Source organism: Acipenser ruthenus, chromosome 22 (assembly GCF_902713425.1).
Source record: "Acipenser ruthenus chromosome 22, fAciRut3.2 maternal haplotype, whole genome shotgun sequence".
NCBI classification, from domain to species: domain Eukaryota; kingdom Metazoa; phylum Chordata; class Actinopteri; order Acipenseriformes; family Acipenseridae; genus Acipenser; species Acipenser ruthenus.
The window spans coordinates 841518-858732 of NC_081210.1; the positions used below are offsets into that span (position 1 = coordinate 841518).

At 44.6% G+C, this 17215-nt stretch overlaps 1 protein-coding gene across 6 annotated transcripts; it reads right to left on the minus strand.

Moving 5' to 3' along the window:
* Window positions 1–1093: 1093 nt before the first annotated feature.
* Window positions 1094–16739, minus strand: LOC117973641 (sarcalumenin-like). 6 transcript variants are annotated; one of them, XM_058995721.1, is made up of 8 exons: window positions 16616–16713; window positions 7761–8594; window positions 7351–7446; window positions 7095–7190; window positions 6037–6072; window positions 4441–4557; window positions 3949–4182; window positions 1094–3578 (listed from the first exon to the last, which is right to left on the minus strand). In XM_058995721.1, the coding sequence occupies exons 1-8, from the start codon at window positions 16671–16673 to the stop codon at window positions 2767–2769; spliced, it is 2283 nt and encodes a 760-aa protein (XP_058851704.1). In that variant the 5' UTR covers window positions 16674–16713; the 3' UTR covers window positions 1094–2766. The 6 variants fall into 6 exon arrangements, with proteins under 6 accessions (XP_058851704.1, XP_034782489.1, XP_034782491.1 ...); XM_034926598.2 differs by having other exon boundaries at window positions 7351–7449; XM_034926600.2 differs by lacking the exon at window positions 7761–8594 and having other exon boundaries at window positions 7351–7449; window positions 16616–16739.
* Window positions 16740–17215: the final 476 nt, after the last annotated feature.

Here is a 17215-nt window from a genome sequence, read left to right on the forward strand (position 1 = left end):
CACAGCTGGCATGAAATTTCACTCGTCTGATTACAGCATGTCTAACTTGACGCAGGGTTAGCCTGTGAGTATACCAACCCAAGACATCAACTTAAGAAATAAAATGACTGTAGTTTTGAAAATGATCCATCCCAGCATTAGCAAAAGACTACATAATGATCAGTGGAGCTCGGAAGTCAATGGCTGGGAACAGTTTGTCCTAAAAAGTTCTACGAATCCATAAAGGGCTTTAACAAACTGTCTTGGCAGGATGATGTATTGGAGCAACATACTGGCGACTTGCAGCTTTTTAAAAATGTGTACAGAGCACAGCTTTAGTGCTCCTGTTTTCAGATTGTGTTTTCTGCGACTTTGTGTTTGAACTCTGAAATAGAGCTCTTTCATCCATGAAAGAGTGGGCTTGCTGTCATTGAAAAACCCTGAAAACTAAAAGCTGACTCTGAACTATAAAATGTAACTTGGAAGGGAAGCATAGTGAATGCGTGTGCTTGTTTACAGAATGCTGTGCAGTGTGAGTCTGAGCCTAAAATGACAATTACAGTGAGGCTTTCCCTGTGAAGAAAATAAACGATTATCATTAGAAATGACATGAAAAAATAAATCACGTTGCTGTCTGTTTACAAGCCAGGCAGATTAGGCTGATGGAAACTGTCTTGCCATTATATTGTAAACGAAACATGTAATCATTATCTGTAATATACAGTGTATGCATTTTATTAAAAACAGTGTTGCTACAGTAACCCCCAGTGTTAGCGGCATCTTCTAAAGGTATGATGACTGCCACCTTCTGGACACATTCTCTTTTTTTCAAGAACAGGTTACTTGGTTAATACTTTGTAATACTTTCAGATAGTCTCTCCTTGGTCATTTTCACCCCTTGCACCCAGTGACCCCATTTGACCCAGAAGACAATGCTGATGACCTAGGAAGTACAAGTGTCAAAGACTACCTGAACGTCAAGCAGACCGAGAGCTTGGTAATCTAGTACAATCTCAGATGTCATTTGATCAAACATGTTTTGAAAAGAAAGATGAAAACCTTGCCTTTAGCCCAGCTGTGTCCGTAAGACAGGATTGAGAAGACAAGAGGCGTGTGACCATTGAAAAGCATGACCTTTTATTAAAATGCTTTCTGAGCTAAACAGTAAGTGTTAAGGGTTTTCCCAGATGCACACACACAAGTTTGCAGCATGGTTTACAGCTAAAACAGGTCCACCTCTGTTTGCACCAGATACCCAGCGTCTCAGGTGAGTTAACAAGCTAAGGATCCCAGGAGACACTGGCCAGTGTTCAGAAGCACCAAGGTTTAGACAACGGCTCACCCCAACATCAAAGAAAGACAGAAAACAAGGAAGGAAAGAATAAATAATAAAGGAAGAGGGAGGGGAGGTAAAGACAAAGCAAAGGAAGAAATGAGAAGGGCAGAAAAGAAAAGAAAAAGAAGAGGAAGACAAACGGCAAGAAGCAGTTTCTCTCCAGAAGAAAGAAAACTAAAACCTGTGGAATACACACAGCAGGAAGCAGACAAGAGTGGGGAAAGTAGTGAGATTACGGGACAGTAAACCAGTAGCTGTGTGATCCGTGGACAGCTTTACGCTCACCTGACTACCTTCAGTCTTTTAACAACCTTTCCCTTTTTTAAATAAATTACATTTACAAACGGAGCTCCCCTTTTCCTTTCTCCTATTTCTACCTATCCCCCTCCCAGACCTTCTCCTCTCCGTCACCGCAGACTGTCCACTGTCCGCAAGCCTTCCCCCTTTAAATGCATCAGCCACCGATCCTGCAGAGGAATCCTATCAGTTACCTGGGATTCTACAGATTCCTCAGGCTTTGTCGATGTAAAAAGGCAGTAATAGAACCACCTGGTCATTCTAATGCAAGGTGACAAGCAAGACCTTCTCAGTGCTTGCCGTTCCCAAAGCAGAACTACTGAAAGAGATCCCAAACAAAAGAGATGCACGGAGGGGTTTGTCCCGAATACAACACCAACTACTGCTGAGTCTCGTATATAAAATGAGGTACAGATACACATGGCAGTAGACAGCTGATCAACCTGGATAAGATTCAACGACAGCCCTTGTCACATGACAAAGTTGGCATTCCAGATGAAGTCCACCTTGTCCTTTGTCATGTGACAGGGGTACAGTTCTGTCAGTTGGTGAGTACTGGCCCTTTTTCTTTTGGCTCCAAATGAAGCCTTGAATATGAATGAGGGTGGATTGGAGATTGAAACTGTATCTCATATCCCTATAATCCACCCCCTTCGCCCAAATGTACAAGGACACCCCAGATATATCTACTGATGCTTTTGCAAAAAGTTACAGCTCTAGCATACTGATGAGCGTACAGGACCATAATCTGTGCACCTGAATTTAAAAAAAAAATAATACTAATAATTAACATAACAATAGAACAGCAAATCTATCACCTTTTCCCATTTTTATTCACATACATAGGGGGCTGGTACTGACTGAAAGTCTTTGTTATCTTATTTTCTATTTTTCAATTTTTTTCTTTGATTTTTTCCCCCGTGATTTTCATGTCAATGCCAGTCCTGTGCTGCACGTACTGTACAGGGAGAGAGGAGGGAGTCGTGTATTACATTTTTTCTACTTTATTTGTTTTTTTTTTTTAAAGAATTCCACGGCCGCAGCATTTTCTATTTTTTTTTTGGTGGAGGAACAGAAAAGCTTCTGTCCTCCTCTCCTCTTCCTCCTTCTCCTCCTCTCCTCCTCCTCCGTCTCTCCTCCTCCTCTCCTTCTCTTCAGTGCTTTTTATAGCGGTTCTTGGGCTTCTCTCCGCAGCCTGTGGCTTCGCAAGATGATAGAGATGGGTTCCTATCTGAAGCGATACTCCCCAAGAGGCCCGGAAGCTCATGGGTGATGGCCCTCTCGATCTTCTCCAGCAGGCAGCCTCCCATGTAGGAGCACTGAGCGGACAGCAGCTTGAAGTTGCTGATGGGGTTGATTCCAAAGAAGTCACGGTAGGCATCGCGGTTGGGCAAGTCGAACTTGCTGACATTGGTCTTGGCCAGGATGGACTTGAAGATGTAGAACTTGTCTGGGTCGTCCAGGATCTCCTGGAAGACCAGCTCGGGGTCGCTGAAGAAGGTCATCTTGTCGCGGTAGGTCTGGAGGTAGCGGTCCACCAGCAGGGCGTGAATGCGCACCCGGATGCCGTGCTGCCGGATGAAAGCGATCTTGTTCTCCAGGCGGTTTTCAATCACCTGGTTCAGGTCCTCCAGCAGAGAGATCTCTTCCTTCTTGAAGAGTTCCCGGCTGGTGTCGGCCGCGTAGTCCAGGGGCCAGAAGGAGCTGACGTAGACGCGGGGGGGCTCGGTCACGTTAATGAGCGGGGCCAGGCTCCAGAAGAGGGCGCCGTAGACTCTCATCAGGTCCTGAGTGACCAGGCTGTCTGCTTTGTTCAGGATGATGCGGATCTGCGACTCGCGCCCCTTGAGCTGTCGGAAAAGCGTCTCCAGTTCCAGACCCACGTCGAGCTTAGTGGGGTCGAAGACCACAAAGATCAGGTCAGCGCGGTCGATGAACCACTGGCACACATCATTGAAGGGGTAGCCTTTTGAAAAAGGAAAAGAGAGAGAGTTGAGACTAACGATGCTTCTGGGATGCAAGTGGCAAGTGGCAGTTGTGGCAATCCCAAAAATGACAAGAAAGCAGACCCTGGGTACCAACCTCAGCTCAGCCACTAGCTGTTAGAACTTTGTTTGACACTGCCCAGTTCTTTCTTTCTCTCTGTGTGTTTTAATTGTGGTTAAAGTGAGCTTGGGCTCTTCCGCTGTGTCTCTGTATTCCTCTCAGTTTCATTTCCAATCCACTCCCCCCTCCATTCCCCTTACTCTCAATTCCTTCCTCCCTTCCATCTCTCCTCTATAAACCCTCGCCTCATGTCCCTCCTCATCTGATCATCTCCCATGACCGCTGCTTACCTCTCTCTTGCTGCTTGCGGTTCTCAATGATGCCGGGCGTGTCCACGAAGGTGACCCTCTCCAGCATCTTGTGTGGCATCTCGATGCCAACCAGCTTCTCCAGGAAGTTCTGTCCGAACTTCTCCAGGGGGGAGAAGGAGCGAGAACTGTCGGCCGCCATGACGATGCCTTCGATGGAGCGGATCTTCTCACCATGCATGATCACTGTGAACTCGGAGGTCGTGGGCTCAGCCCCTGCCAAGCGCACACACACAAACACTGCGTCAGAAACATGAAGGCGCAATGTGTAAAGGTAGGGGTTATCAGTGTAAAGTTAAGGGTTACCTGTGTAAAGGTAGCGGTTATCAGTGTAAAGTTAAGGGTTACCTGTGTAAAGGTAGGTGTTATCAGTGTAAAGTTAAGGGTTACCTGTGTAAAGGTAGGGGTTATCAGTGTAAAGTTAAGGGTTACCTGTGTAAAGGTAGGGGTTATCAGTGTAAAGTTAAGGGTTACCTGTGTACAGCTGGTAAGGAGTGTCCTGCAGCCCCAGGAGGTAGTTTATCATTGAGGACTTGCCAACGCTCCATGGTCCCAGGAACAACACCATAGGTTTGGAGGTGATCTCCCCATCTGGAAAAGAGAGAAGACTGATGTAGAGTGTAGGACTGGGTAAGGAGATCTGTTGTGCAGAGAGCCGTAACAGTTAGTGGGGATTAATTAGACATGTACAAAGCCACCTTTATGCTTTTACACAAACTGTCCCCCAATATTTACCACCAACTCTAATAGACATAAACTTCCTTTTCCATGACCCTGGAATGGTTTGATAAAGGAATGTACTTTTTACTGCCGGTTTCAATAGTGATTGGCAGCACCAAGTAAGTTCCAAAACAAGGCCTTACACAGTCTAGGTTTGGGACAGTGTAGACCAGTGACCTTCCTACAACGGAACTGCCCTCATGACATTGTCTCTGCTGTCCGATGGAAGTCTTGCTTTCACACTGTCTCAGTTCCCTCTTCACTTCCCAGTACCATTCCAAATGTGTGGGTAAATGGATATCTCTTACACTGTGACGTTACAATTGCAGGTATCACTACCCGGTTCCCTCTCTGTGTGTTTAAATAACCTGTTCTGCAGCAAACAATAATCCTGGTGTTGTGTTAGATATAATAAGCAGTATAGCTTGGATGGTTCTCAATCTCATAGCAAAGATCTAACCAAGCGACTCCTCTTTCTGGTGGGAATATCTGCTCATGCACCTGTGATTACTGATTTGAAAGACTGATCCCTAACCCTAATCTGTTCTTCATCTTACAGACTTCTTGTAGATGTTCTGATCCTGTGGTAGTGCGGCCAGGGGCTGACAACAGTACAAGACCCCAAAAGCGTGCCATGCAGTGCAGCACAAAGCTGGCAACTGTGCCCTTACAAAAAGGACAGTATGGACATAACCCCCCCCCCCCCCCCCTCAGTCATCAAGCAGAAAGGTGCCAGACAGCATTGTTTTGTTTTGTTTTGTTTTATAGCAAAAAAACATTGCCCAGACCTCAGCTTCATGTAGAAAGAAATACCCGTGATTATAACGACTGGAAAATGAGTGGATTATAATGACTGGGTTCTGAAATCCAAGGAGCAGCTTCTAGTGGTAAAAGCAGAATAGCCGATCCTAATAGGAGGATTACTAAGGATATCCCACTCACAGAAGGCTGCATAGCTCACTACATGGCTTGTGAGTATTCAGTACAGCTTTCCAGCAATGCAGCGGCAGGTACATTTCTCAAACAGGGTTTCTTTCCTGATACTCCAATTGATAGCCGCTCTGCTCCAGGCCCGGTCCTGCATGCTTTCACCCCTTTCACCGTCCTCACAGCAAGTACACCAGCACCCCCTTACAAACACTGCAAGTGGCCCTGGTAATCCGGGCAGCTTTATTATAATAGGACCGAATGTAGGTTGCACCTAGTATAGTATAGTATATTTTATATCTGGAAATGCGAGACGTCTGATTGGCAGCCCAGTGGGACTGTGCCAAATAGTTCAGGATGTTCAGACAGTGAAAGGGTTAAAATCCCAGGCAGTGGCATGCAAGGGGGCTCTGGGGTACCCACCTGTCGCTGAGGCTCCTAACGTTCGTCCGGGGTAAGCTGTTAGAGGGGAAGGAGATGAAAGAACAACACAGGGGTGAGAGAAGAGAGAGGGGGGAGGGCAGGGGGAGGGAGAGGGAGAGATAGAGAGCAAGAGAGTGGGTGAGGGAGATAGAGAGCAAGAGAGAGAGAGATAGAGGGAGGGGGAGGAGGAGAGAGAGGGGGAGAGAGAGGAGAGGGAGAAATACAAAAAGAGAGAGAGGGAGAGAGAAAGAGAGGGGTGAGGGAGAGAGAGAGCAAGAGAGAAAGGGAGAGGGAGAAAGACAGAGAGGGGGGGAGGGGAGGGGGAGAGAGCAAGCAGTGCTGGGAAAAGAGAGGAGAGACGATAGAAAGCCGCTTCTGCCATTTGATAGTGAAAGCGGAGAAGCACAATGCCGTGATTATTTAGAGACCCATCAAAAGATTCACAACACCTCCTTCTCAATTAAATCTGAATGGAAAATCAGTTGAGATATACTGTAAGAAAACAAAACAAGAAAAGAGGTTGCTTGATTCTTTGGATGTTGTTTGGACAGTGGTGGATTCTCTCTGGTACCAGTAGCACAAGATCTTCACATCACCATATGTAAAAAAAACTTTCCTCATTTGAAAATTAAAAATTGCAGTTGAGGCTTTGAGCAGTGCTTGCTTTACCCAATGAGACCATAGGTAGGGTGGAGTGAAGATATTGTTGGTAGATAGTCCTTTGATCATGCACACACATTTCCACAGTGTGCTGGTCCCATGTTAGGATGGTGAGTTTCCAGTTTCAATGCAGGGATTACATCAGGGCATCATGGACTATGACAGTGAATACATTACAGTCCTACGCAATCCTGCCCTATACATACAGTAAACACACCAACCTAATCCAAAACTTTAACCACAAGTTTACCCAGAACCATCAAGTAAAACCATAAATTCCTTATCGGATTGCATCCCTCACTATTCAACACTCTTGAGTGTTGAGTTTAGAAATGAACGCACTAACGCAGTCGTGAGCTCAACTCCACAATACATGCCTGACGCTCGTTTTGGCTTACCTGAGATCTCATGCTGCCTCAGCTCGTTGTACTTGTAGGCCTGCTCCAGAGGTTTGATAGCGGAGTGGTAGACCTTTCGTAGACGCTGTAGTGCAGCTGCAAGACAATTTTCACCATATTTAATTTGACCCTATCACTAACAAATTTACGCAGAAATACCCATTCCAATTGCAACATGTTTTTTTTTCTTCATTAAGGAAAATAGTTTGTACCCTTAATGGGACCTAAGGAAGTGGAAGTGACTCAGGGGGCCTACCTGAGTAGTCGTCTGACTTGGTGTCCTCTTTCAGCCTGAGTGTTTCTTCAATGTGAGATCTGTCTCTAAGGAGAGAGGCCAACAATTCATCCTCTTCTTCTGAAGAGAAAAAACAAAAGAAACAGCTGAATAAAGATGGTGGCACTCTGACAAACATCTTACTCGCAGGGAAATCTGAGTGAGCAAAAAAACACATTGACATAAAAAACGACATGGATACTGTAATCATTTATTTCAGGGATTGCAGGCAGTACATGCTTTTTTAATGGGGGGGGGAACCACAATATGTTTCCACCCCACCCCCACCTCGCCATATCTCCCCAAACGGGATTTGTTTTTCGAATTCAAAGATATGGATTCCTTCTGAACCAATTAAACATAAATCATTAAATGAGCATTGGGATCTTCACCTAATGGCTTGTCTGCTTCATATGAAGCTTGGCCGACTTCATCTTGTTTTTCATCCTCTCCTTCTGACTCAGGGTCAGTCTCATCTTCCCGGTTTAGACTTTCACTCTCATCGCTTTGCTCCTCAGACTCAAGGGAGGCATCAGTGGCGTCACCCCCTTCGGCCTCTGCAAGATTCTCTCCAACTTCCGTCACCTCTGAAGTCGAATCGCCCTCGTCAGGCTGTTGTTCTTCAGACTCACTAGTATCTGTGTCTTCTTCTGAGGCATCCGTTTCTTCTTCCTCTGATGTGGACTCTCTTCCAGCCTCTTCTCCTTTTTCTTCTTCTGATGCACTCTGTTCTTCAGACTCTAAATCTGTGTCTTCTCCTGTGGATGTGGTTGATTCTTTACCCTTTTCTTCGTCCGACGTCTTTGATTCTTTGTCTTCCTCTTCAGAGGTGTTCTTCTTTGCAGTCTCTTCCTCACCCTGCTCCTCCGAGGCATCTGATTCTTCATCCTGCAAGTCTTCCTCCTCTTCGTCTGCAGGGTTGTGTTCTGCAGCCTCTGCACTGTCTTGTTCTGAGGCATTAGGCTCTCCATTCTCTGCAGCGTTCAGCTCTTCGTTCTTCTCGTTCTCTTCCCCATCTTCCAGGGCTGATACTGCGTCAGGTTTCGGGACTATGTCCTCCTCAGCTTCTGTACTTTCTATAGTTTTTTTGATGCCGTTAAAGAGGAGATTGTTGTCTCCGTTGCACGTGCGCGTAAGGAGGTCGCCCCCATTGTGCTGTAGCTGGAGTCGGACCAGCGGCTCATCGTGGCTCTCCGGGTGGCTGCCGACCTCTTCGGATGCCGGTTCTAAATGATCAGAAAGGTTTCAATCAGATCCTTGTGTCCCACTCAGAGAGCTTAAAAACAGTCTTTAACAAATCAAGCATCTCTTTTTTTCAGGAAGGGGTTGTCGATGCCATTTCTTACATTCTGCTGCCCGGACCAAAGTGTTTAATTGGAGATAGTTACTCGGGATGAATGTATATATATATATATATATATATATATTCCAATGCACTCTTTTTTACATTTTGTTATTTAAATTTGAATACAATCAACATTCTGGTTTCAGGCTTTATCATATATCATTCTAAACACATTTTTTAAATAGATAGATATATAGATAGATGGATAAAACATTCCTTAAGTGGCAGTATAACACAATCGTGTCCAGAACAACTTGTTCCTTAGTCGACAGCAGTTTCACCAGATATAAACAGAGGAACTGTGGTGTAAAGATCTTAATGCAAAATAAAAAAAATGAAACTGTCAACAGAACGCAGCATATTTATTTTCTTTGAACTAAAGATCATATAGTTAACAGGCACGGATGACCCAGTCTCTTATCTTACTCTGTAGCACAGTCCCCTTGAACCCCCACTCCAAGTCTTATTCCATAAAAATGTGACCGTAACCACGCCTAAGCATGATCACTGACCAGCCATACCAAGCCGCCACTCCAGGGTGAATCACCAGTTTTAACAATGCGAAGTACAGTACAGAGAGCAGTGTTTTATGAATGGGTCACCATGGTTTCACAACAGTACAGTATGTAACAGAGGAGTAGTGACTTGGGGTCTCCCAGTTATTCTATCCAGGGCTCCAGGCCAGCTCAGGGACTATAAGAGGAACAAGAGACACGCACAACCGGTCTAATTATAACCAGTACGGGTCTTAACAGCCTGTTACAACTGACCTTGACAACCCAGGAACATGCAACAGTGTATCTGCCGTATACAGCGTTGCATAGATCAGGTTGCACGCTGCGTTATAGCTCCCACTATATATAATCCTGACAGCTGTGGAACTCAGCCAGTTCACACCTGTGTCCCTTTACCATTGCGGGCCCCGACTGAAAAAGGTGTGACTGATGGAAACCACAGAGGCTGTACACATTCCATGCAGCCTGCAGTACAGTTATGAAATCGGCACATGTGCTTCTTTTATGAAATAGTATCCAAAACGGGGGGTTAAACACAGGTTCTCTCCTTAAACCTCTGAGTAGCAACTACACCTAGAACTCTGCTGAGAGTGTGTTCTCACTCCCTGAATGGCAACAGATCAGAATTCAGAATGTCTGACACTTCATTACCAATGGCATTCGATGTCAGCGGCTTAAATAATTACCGTTGATTAGCCAGCAGCTGACGACGTTATAATATACCAGATTTTGTTTAGGATGTTTTACTGTTTTTTTTTAGTTTCATTACTTATGTTATTAGAGGTTGATGGCAAGGACAAAGCAACTCATAAGAGGAATCACTCTCAAAATGATTGAAGCTTTGCTTGTGCTAATTAAGAATTATTGGCTTCCAAAAAGGCCTTCAGGTGATGGGTAAATTGTAGCCCAAAACACATCATCCAAAACCTACAACACTTGCATCAGTATTCAGTTTGATATACCTTAACGGATTATATAAATTTGAAAAAATAAAAAAAAATTTTGTAATTCAAAAATTTCTTTTCCCTTGTAGTGAGAATGTGAACTGAGTGTTTTTAAATAGCAGAAGGTTCAGATCAAACACATACTGACTCACCTCCTCAGGGAGGAAATGTTGAGTCATTGTCTACAGCTGGAGAGATACAGTCCGACTACGCCAATTTCCTCCATCATGTAGAGGTGAGAGATCTTCCAACACTGTGAATTATTACCCATAACACATGCTATTTTCTTTAGAACAATCAGACACACTACAACTCTGTTGTGTATAATGAGTGCATGTGGGTTCGGATCTTGTAAGATCCATATCTACTAAGGTTTGGGTTAGGGTTAGGGTTACGGTTAGGGATAGTGAATCAGTCTCACTGGGACAGTTTGGGACATTTCGGAGGCTTTGTAACTCACTTCCAAATGCATTATGCTACTTCTAATACTACATCTCTTAAAGAGAAGAGACAGATAGAATGTACCTGAATGCACTGGGGTGTGAATTTAAAAAACTGTCCACAACCTGGAGCTATATGGTCACCCTAATCATGCCCCGTCCGTCCGTCTGTCTGCCCAACCTCACTCCACCCCAGTATCCCTCTCCTCACAGCAAGCTCTGTTAATGTCTCAATCTGTTCTGGAAAACACCAGTCAGGGTTTTACATTAGGGCTCTCCTTTTTACAGCTAGCAAGTGCTGAGGCAGGAACTCCACAAAGAGCAGGTTTTCAGAACAGGAGCCAAAAGGTAAATTGAATTAAGATAATCTGATTACGGAGGCATTTAAAGTCTCGGCATTCATGCAGCATACCAAGGATGGTGAGCTGGGGGGGGGGGTTCCACTTGCAAGTTAACATTAAAACCGCTACGCCAGTCATTTTGATGGTTTGAGGTTTTCAAATTGAAATGACTCTGCGTGTCTGAAAGTCATGCGGTTGTCCGTTTATGACTTTTCCTAAATACGTGTATTAAACACGGCGTTTCAAAGGCAGGATCACAAAAATAAGGAAGTTAGAATCCCGGCCACCTAGAACCGCCAAAGCTGTCATTTTGACCGCCTTTCACAACACATGTTTATGTTTTGAATATAACCTACAATAATCTATTTTATTTTATATACAAGCCTGTTGTTATCTCTACTGGACCTGCCAGCCATCAGAACTTCGGCTGAAACATTTTGATCAGGAAACTGTTGAAACTGGAGGTGCTGCACAATTCCGTTTGCCGCGATTATTTTGCGATCCATGAAAGGTTGTTCTTTTGGCAGCTCCTGGGACAGCCGTCCTCTTAAAACATCGGAGTGAGAAGCTGCTTCTCTGGGACGTGGTGAGACTCAGAGGGGAGTGTGGTTCATAAAACCGGCCCATCGGCGAGCATGGTCTTGAGGGATATGTAAAGTGCACCCTGCTAGGGACTGTGCTGAAGCCCTTGCACATTCAAGAATGTATTAATGCCATCCACTAAACTTTGCATGTATGAATTATGTTGCTTAGTTCTTATGCATTCACAGAGTAAAAATGAACACAACCAATAGATGAAGTAGACAATCTCCAATCCTTCAGATCTAACCACTAGACCACACTGCCTCACTCCCAGTCCTTCAGATCTAACCACTAGACCACACTGCCTCACTCCCAGTCCTTCAGAGCTAACCACTAGACCACACTGCCTAACTCCCAGTCCTTCAGATCTAACCACTAGGCCACACTGCGTCACTCCCAGTCCTTCAGACCTAACCACTAGACCACACTGCCTCCACCAGACCACAGTCCCCAGTTCCAATACTGGACCACACAGAAGTCTATTCCGGGTCAGCTCCTTTCAGCTCCTCCCAGCCGCCAGCCCACGGGGGGACGAGAGGACAGACAACAGCAGGTGTCCAAGACTTGGGACTTTGTTACTATGAGAGACGGAAATAGACTCACAATGGGTCCCAGTGGGATGATAATTCCTCTCCTATTTAAAGACACGGCACTAGTCGTCCTGGTGTCTGAACGCCCTGCCGTCATTAACTCCATAAATAGGGAATTTCTTCTGTTCTACTTTTTCCTTATTTTCTGTTAGCCGGAGAGCTGTCAGAGAAACTTGTTAAACAGCACATCTGCAGGAACACTGTAAACTAGTGTCTTTGTTATCTTGTAAAATAGATTTTATTTGCATTTGTGGTGTTGTTGCACTAATCTGAAGGATCTACAAAATGAGCCTTAAAGTGAGAGATTAGTAAGTATGACAATACATAGTGGCTGGGAGACTTCAGTTTCGCTTTGCAGCTTTTGCAGAGTGTTCTGTATGCATCCTCTGCAGTCTCGGAGAACTGACCCATATTCAGAGGGGTATACCCGATATTGATTAGGGATGTCCTAAATCGAGAGCCGTCCCGATTCAGATGACTATCCCAGGACCCAACCTGCCAAAGCCTATATCTGACTTCAGATAGGAATATGGAGAATGCTGAAATGCAGAATCTACGGTACATTAAACTGCAGCTTTTGGTTCACAGGGTCTCACAGTTTTGCAGTAGCGCAGAACAGATTACAAACCAAATTGATCAGAAAACCTAAGATGTAGGCAGTCAATACTTGCTTGAGCGGGGCCACTTAAAAATGATTGTCAGATGAATTCATACAAATATCTGAATCCAATATTTAGTCAGGTGGAAACCAAAGGCTGCAACACACATCATGCAATATTACATTTACAGAAACACTGGTATCATTAAAAACCATTCTAGTTCCAATCTGTGCTTACAGCAATATACATATACTGTACATAAAATGAGGTAATAAACTTTCTACATTCCTTAAAAAAAACATTATGCTTCCTTGCAGTCATCTTCTGCAAGGACTGAGCAGCATTGAGTCCTCGGTGCCTATTCACCCCCTAAGAGGAGGTCCCCCAGGAAGGATAAGGCACACTGCAGCTAGCTGCCTATGCTAAATCTGGGACTCCACCAGGCAAGGTCAGTCACCGGGAAAACCCTGGACAGGTGGTGAGAGGTTAAGGTTCAAATCAAACTAAGAAAAATGAACATGGGGATATTATATTATCAGCAGTCTGGGTGAAATATTAATTTGTAAGACGCCACCGCCTGATACAGCACTCATCAACTTCCACCACTGAAAACCAGGAAAAACCGCTAGAGGACTGACCGGACAACCCAGAAAAAGGAGGGCTCTCCAGGTGGTCAGGGCAGCTGGGAGAGAGGGCACTGGCAGCTGCTGCCTGTCTGATAACCCTGCTCCTGGCTGGACCATCTCAGGGGATGGGCATGGTCTACCATGGGACCTTTTCACAAAAGTTTAACTTTTTTAAAGATTGCTTTGATAAGAAACTTTGATACTGTATCTCTGAAACTTGAATGTTAATCTGCACGCGCCACACAGAACTATTCAACACACCCGGAGAACGCCTTGGGAGGTGGCTGCAGATCTTCTATTGGAATGCTTGAATGTAAAGCACTATATAGAGTTTCAAAGAGCAGTCTGGCCCTCCCAGAGCCCAGCCTACCAGTATAGCTCAGAGGAAGGTATGCAGTAATATAGTATACTATGAGGAGCTCTGTGTACGTCAATTGTAAGCTTCACCCTCCTCTCTTAGCCGGAGGAATGGGTCCCACAGGATTGTAAATCATTACATGGCAACACTTTGTAACAATCACAGTCGCTGTTGACTGCTGATCGGTTAATGCGAATGCGTTATTGAAGTACAGCTTTCAGGATTTTAAAAAGTCCAGCAGACCAGACATAAAAGCTATTCCAAAAAGCTTTACTTTACCGTATCTGCCCTGCAACAGTGCCAATGATTATTGCAAAACACCACAGTATTGGGGGGATTCTACTGCAAAGAATGGAGAGAGAAGAATTCCACAATTCTGATTCTAGAACCGTGTGGAGGCTGTTAGAATTCTTTCACTGCACTGATTCAGGCAGTTCCGATCCTATCCTTGTTCAAAAGTCCTCAGGAGTGTCTGGAGACGAAGCTGGGAGCTTGTGCTGATCAGTCCACTCATTACTGGACAGTCTAAGATTTCAGAAGCAATGAAGCATGGGTGTGTGGGGCTGTAATGGAAAATACCAGTCAGTAACCACAAGACACCCAGAATTAAAATCAGCCTTTTTTAAGATGAGTGGAAGCTGCAAACATGTAACTACACTACGAAATGAAATTAAAATGATAGCAGGCCATCGCCGTGTGGTTGACTATAAAGACATCCTGTTATATAAAAACACTATAGAAGCATTACCATTTTCTCTACAGCAAATCCATTCAACACGTCAAGATTGCAGTAATATTCCTATAGCAGAATTCCCTTTTTCCAACATGGAGCAACCTGCAACCGACTGATGATGAAATCATAGTGAACGATGGCAGCTATCCCAAAGGGGCCCAATGCCTAGAGCTATTGCTATAAAGCACTGGTGTTATTATTTCCTAGAGAAATGTTACATCTCTAAAAGTTTTATTTTATTCACACATTTGCCTAATATCAATGAACAGAACAGATGAAGACCGCAATAGCCTTTTTTTTGTATCTTACAATACTAAAGATGAACCCCAGTATAAGCCCTTACACTGCAGGCACTGCCCCTCTTCCACCCGCTGTGGGTCTCTACCAGCCTAACCTGCGCCAGGGAGAAAGGACAACACAAGGAGGAACCGTCTTATTTTGGTCTGAAGCTTGGTGTCGGATTAACATTCCTGTGCAGCACGCAAAACACACAGTGAAACAGAAGACAAGCGGACGGCCGTTCCTGAAGGAAAGGCATCGCGTCAGCCAGCACTGCATATTCCGAGCTCTGGGAGAGTGAACTAAAATATGACTTGCAATTGAATTCCAGTGAATATGAACACACATGAACAGTCTGGTTCCAAACCCATCGTTAATAGCACAGCCCCACAGAGCCTCACACTGCCTCACAGTCTCACAGCCTCACACAGCCTCTTAGTGCAAAGTGACAGCATTTGGGTTTGGCTTGCTTGGAAGCCCACAGGGACGACAGTCTCTGATCAGATAAGGCTCAGCACTTCTCCTCCAGTTATAAGATAATGGATAGCCTTAAAAGGCCAACTGCTGGGAATAAATTGTGATTGTGACAGTGCAGGGAGACGGCAGCTGTGGTGACATCCAGGGTGGGGCGGGGCGGTGGGTGGGTGGGAGGGGGGTACGCACTCCGACAGGGGTCGGTGTCCAGTTACACTGCGCTTTCCAAACCGAGTCACCAGACTGAAGCCCAGAATACAGAGAGAGAGCGCGAGGGAGAGAGAGAGAGCGAGAGAGAGAGAGAGAGAGAGAGAGAGAGAGAGAGAGAGAGAGAGAGAGAGAGAGAGAGAGCGAGAGAGAGAGAGAGAGCAGGAATCATACCAAGGACAACCAAGGGTAACCACCAACCCTCCATTCACAAGCAATGCATATGTAAATATCGAATAGGCTGACGAGTCGCATGTATTTGATCTTCGTTAATGTTCCGTGACGTTCTAAGATGTCATTTATAAATTAATGGATTGTAATCTGAAACCGTTGGCTTCATAATCACTCTGCAATCGCGTGACATCCGATTAGTCGACTACCACTTTCTGAGGTCGAAAACCACTTTTTTTAGTCGACTAGTCATCTATTTGGTGCTAGCGCTGCCCGTATTGGAATAATGCAAATACAATATTTAGGTTCAGATTCATAAAACCTTATCGAATTCCACCCCATGTCTCTCATTAAAGGTCTCTGCTGGGATCCAGAACAGCTGAGCTTTATACATCATTCCAGAGGAGGTGACAGCAAAGTGCAATTTAAACTCATGCATATATATATATATATATATATATATATATATATATACACGCATAGTAAATGCACAGAGATACACAATGAAAAAAAGGACTGGTACAAAAAAAAGTTTTCTAAAACATTTCTAAGTTCCCTGTAGTTTCTTTTTTTTCTGCTACAGTGCTCTGCGTTTCCCATTTCACTTCTAAATGTAACTGCAGTGTTTTTTGTCATAGTTATTACAACTATCGCTGTTGCAAAATACAGTTTTCAACATTCTTCCGGAACACTTGCTGCTGCTAGGATTCTGATCTGAATTCCACACCACTTCTCTTTTAAAAAGAAGCATTCATTTTGCACTCTCGCTGGTCTTTCTTAACTCCTGTTATTTAAAAAATAAATAAATAACAGCAGCAGCCACCAGTCGCATGTTACTGGAAACACCCTCAAAGTCATTCCTCTGCATGTCTTCCTCTCTGTGCTGCAGAGCGAGTCTGTATTTAGTGGAGTGCCCTTCATACCAGCAATGCAATACAAGCCATCACATTCTCTTTGTGTCAGGCTCTTACTTTGCTTACAAACAAACAAACAAACAAATAAATAAATAGCTGCAGGCAGTGAGGTGTGAAAGCGTCCCTTACCTGCTGTCCCCAGGACCAGCACAGCGAGGAAGCAGCAGAACGAGACTAGACCCTTCATGTTGGCTGCCAGGAGAACTCTGCTGCTCAGAGCAGCTATATATACACCGGGGGAAAGGTGGAAGGGTAAGGCAGAGGGAGGGAGTGAGGGAGGGCAGGACACAAGCCACACAGCCACAGGAAACAGATCCTGCTCTGCTAAAGACAAACCCTGGGTTTGCAGGAGGCCTTCTGCTTTACAAAAACAGTCAGTGGGTATGTATAACAAAGCACGAGAGTATCATTGTGGTATTCAGTGGTAAAAACACGGTAAAGCATGGCAGAAGTAAGCTGTTCCTGTGATGCTATGGTTCCGTGTTTAATTGGCACACTCTTCAATGTGTGACCAAGCAAACTGTGTAATACATACAATGAAAGCACGGTGAAACACAGGTGAGCGTTGTAAAGACCAGCAAGGTATGGTAAAGCATATTAAAAGACATGCTAAAGCAGCTTAAACCATGCTAAATGCATAGCATTAGATGCACGGTTGATTTAAGTGTTCTTCTGGTCTTGGCTGGTCTCGGGTTTCAGGTTAAATTTAACATCATTCCCCCCGACCTT

Bases quoted from the DNA above. Each gene is read 5' to 3' on its own strand.
- LOC117973641 (XM_034926598.2), bottom strand. From the start codon at position 16,673: ATGAAGGGTCTAGTCTCGTTCTGCTGCTTCCTCGCTGTGCTGGTCCTG. The intron at 8,595-16,615 runs GTAAGGGACGCT...CTGATCATTTAG, and splicing joins GCTGGTCCTGGGGACAGCAG to AACCGGCATCCGAAGAGGTC. The intron at 3,579-3,948 runs GTAAGCAGCGGT...CTTTTTCAAAAG, and splicing joins CCGCAAGCAGCAAGAGAGAG to GCTACCCCTTCAATGATGTG.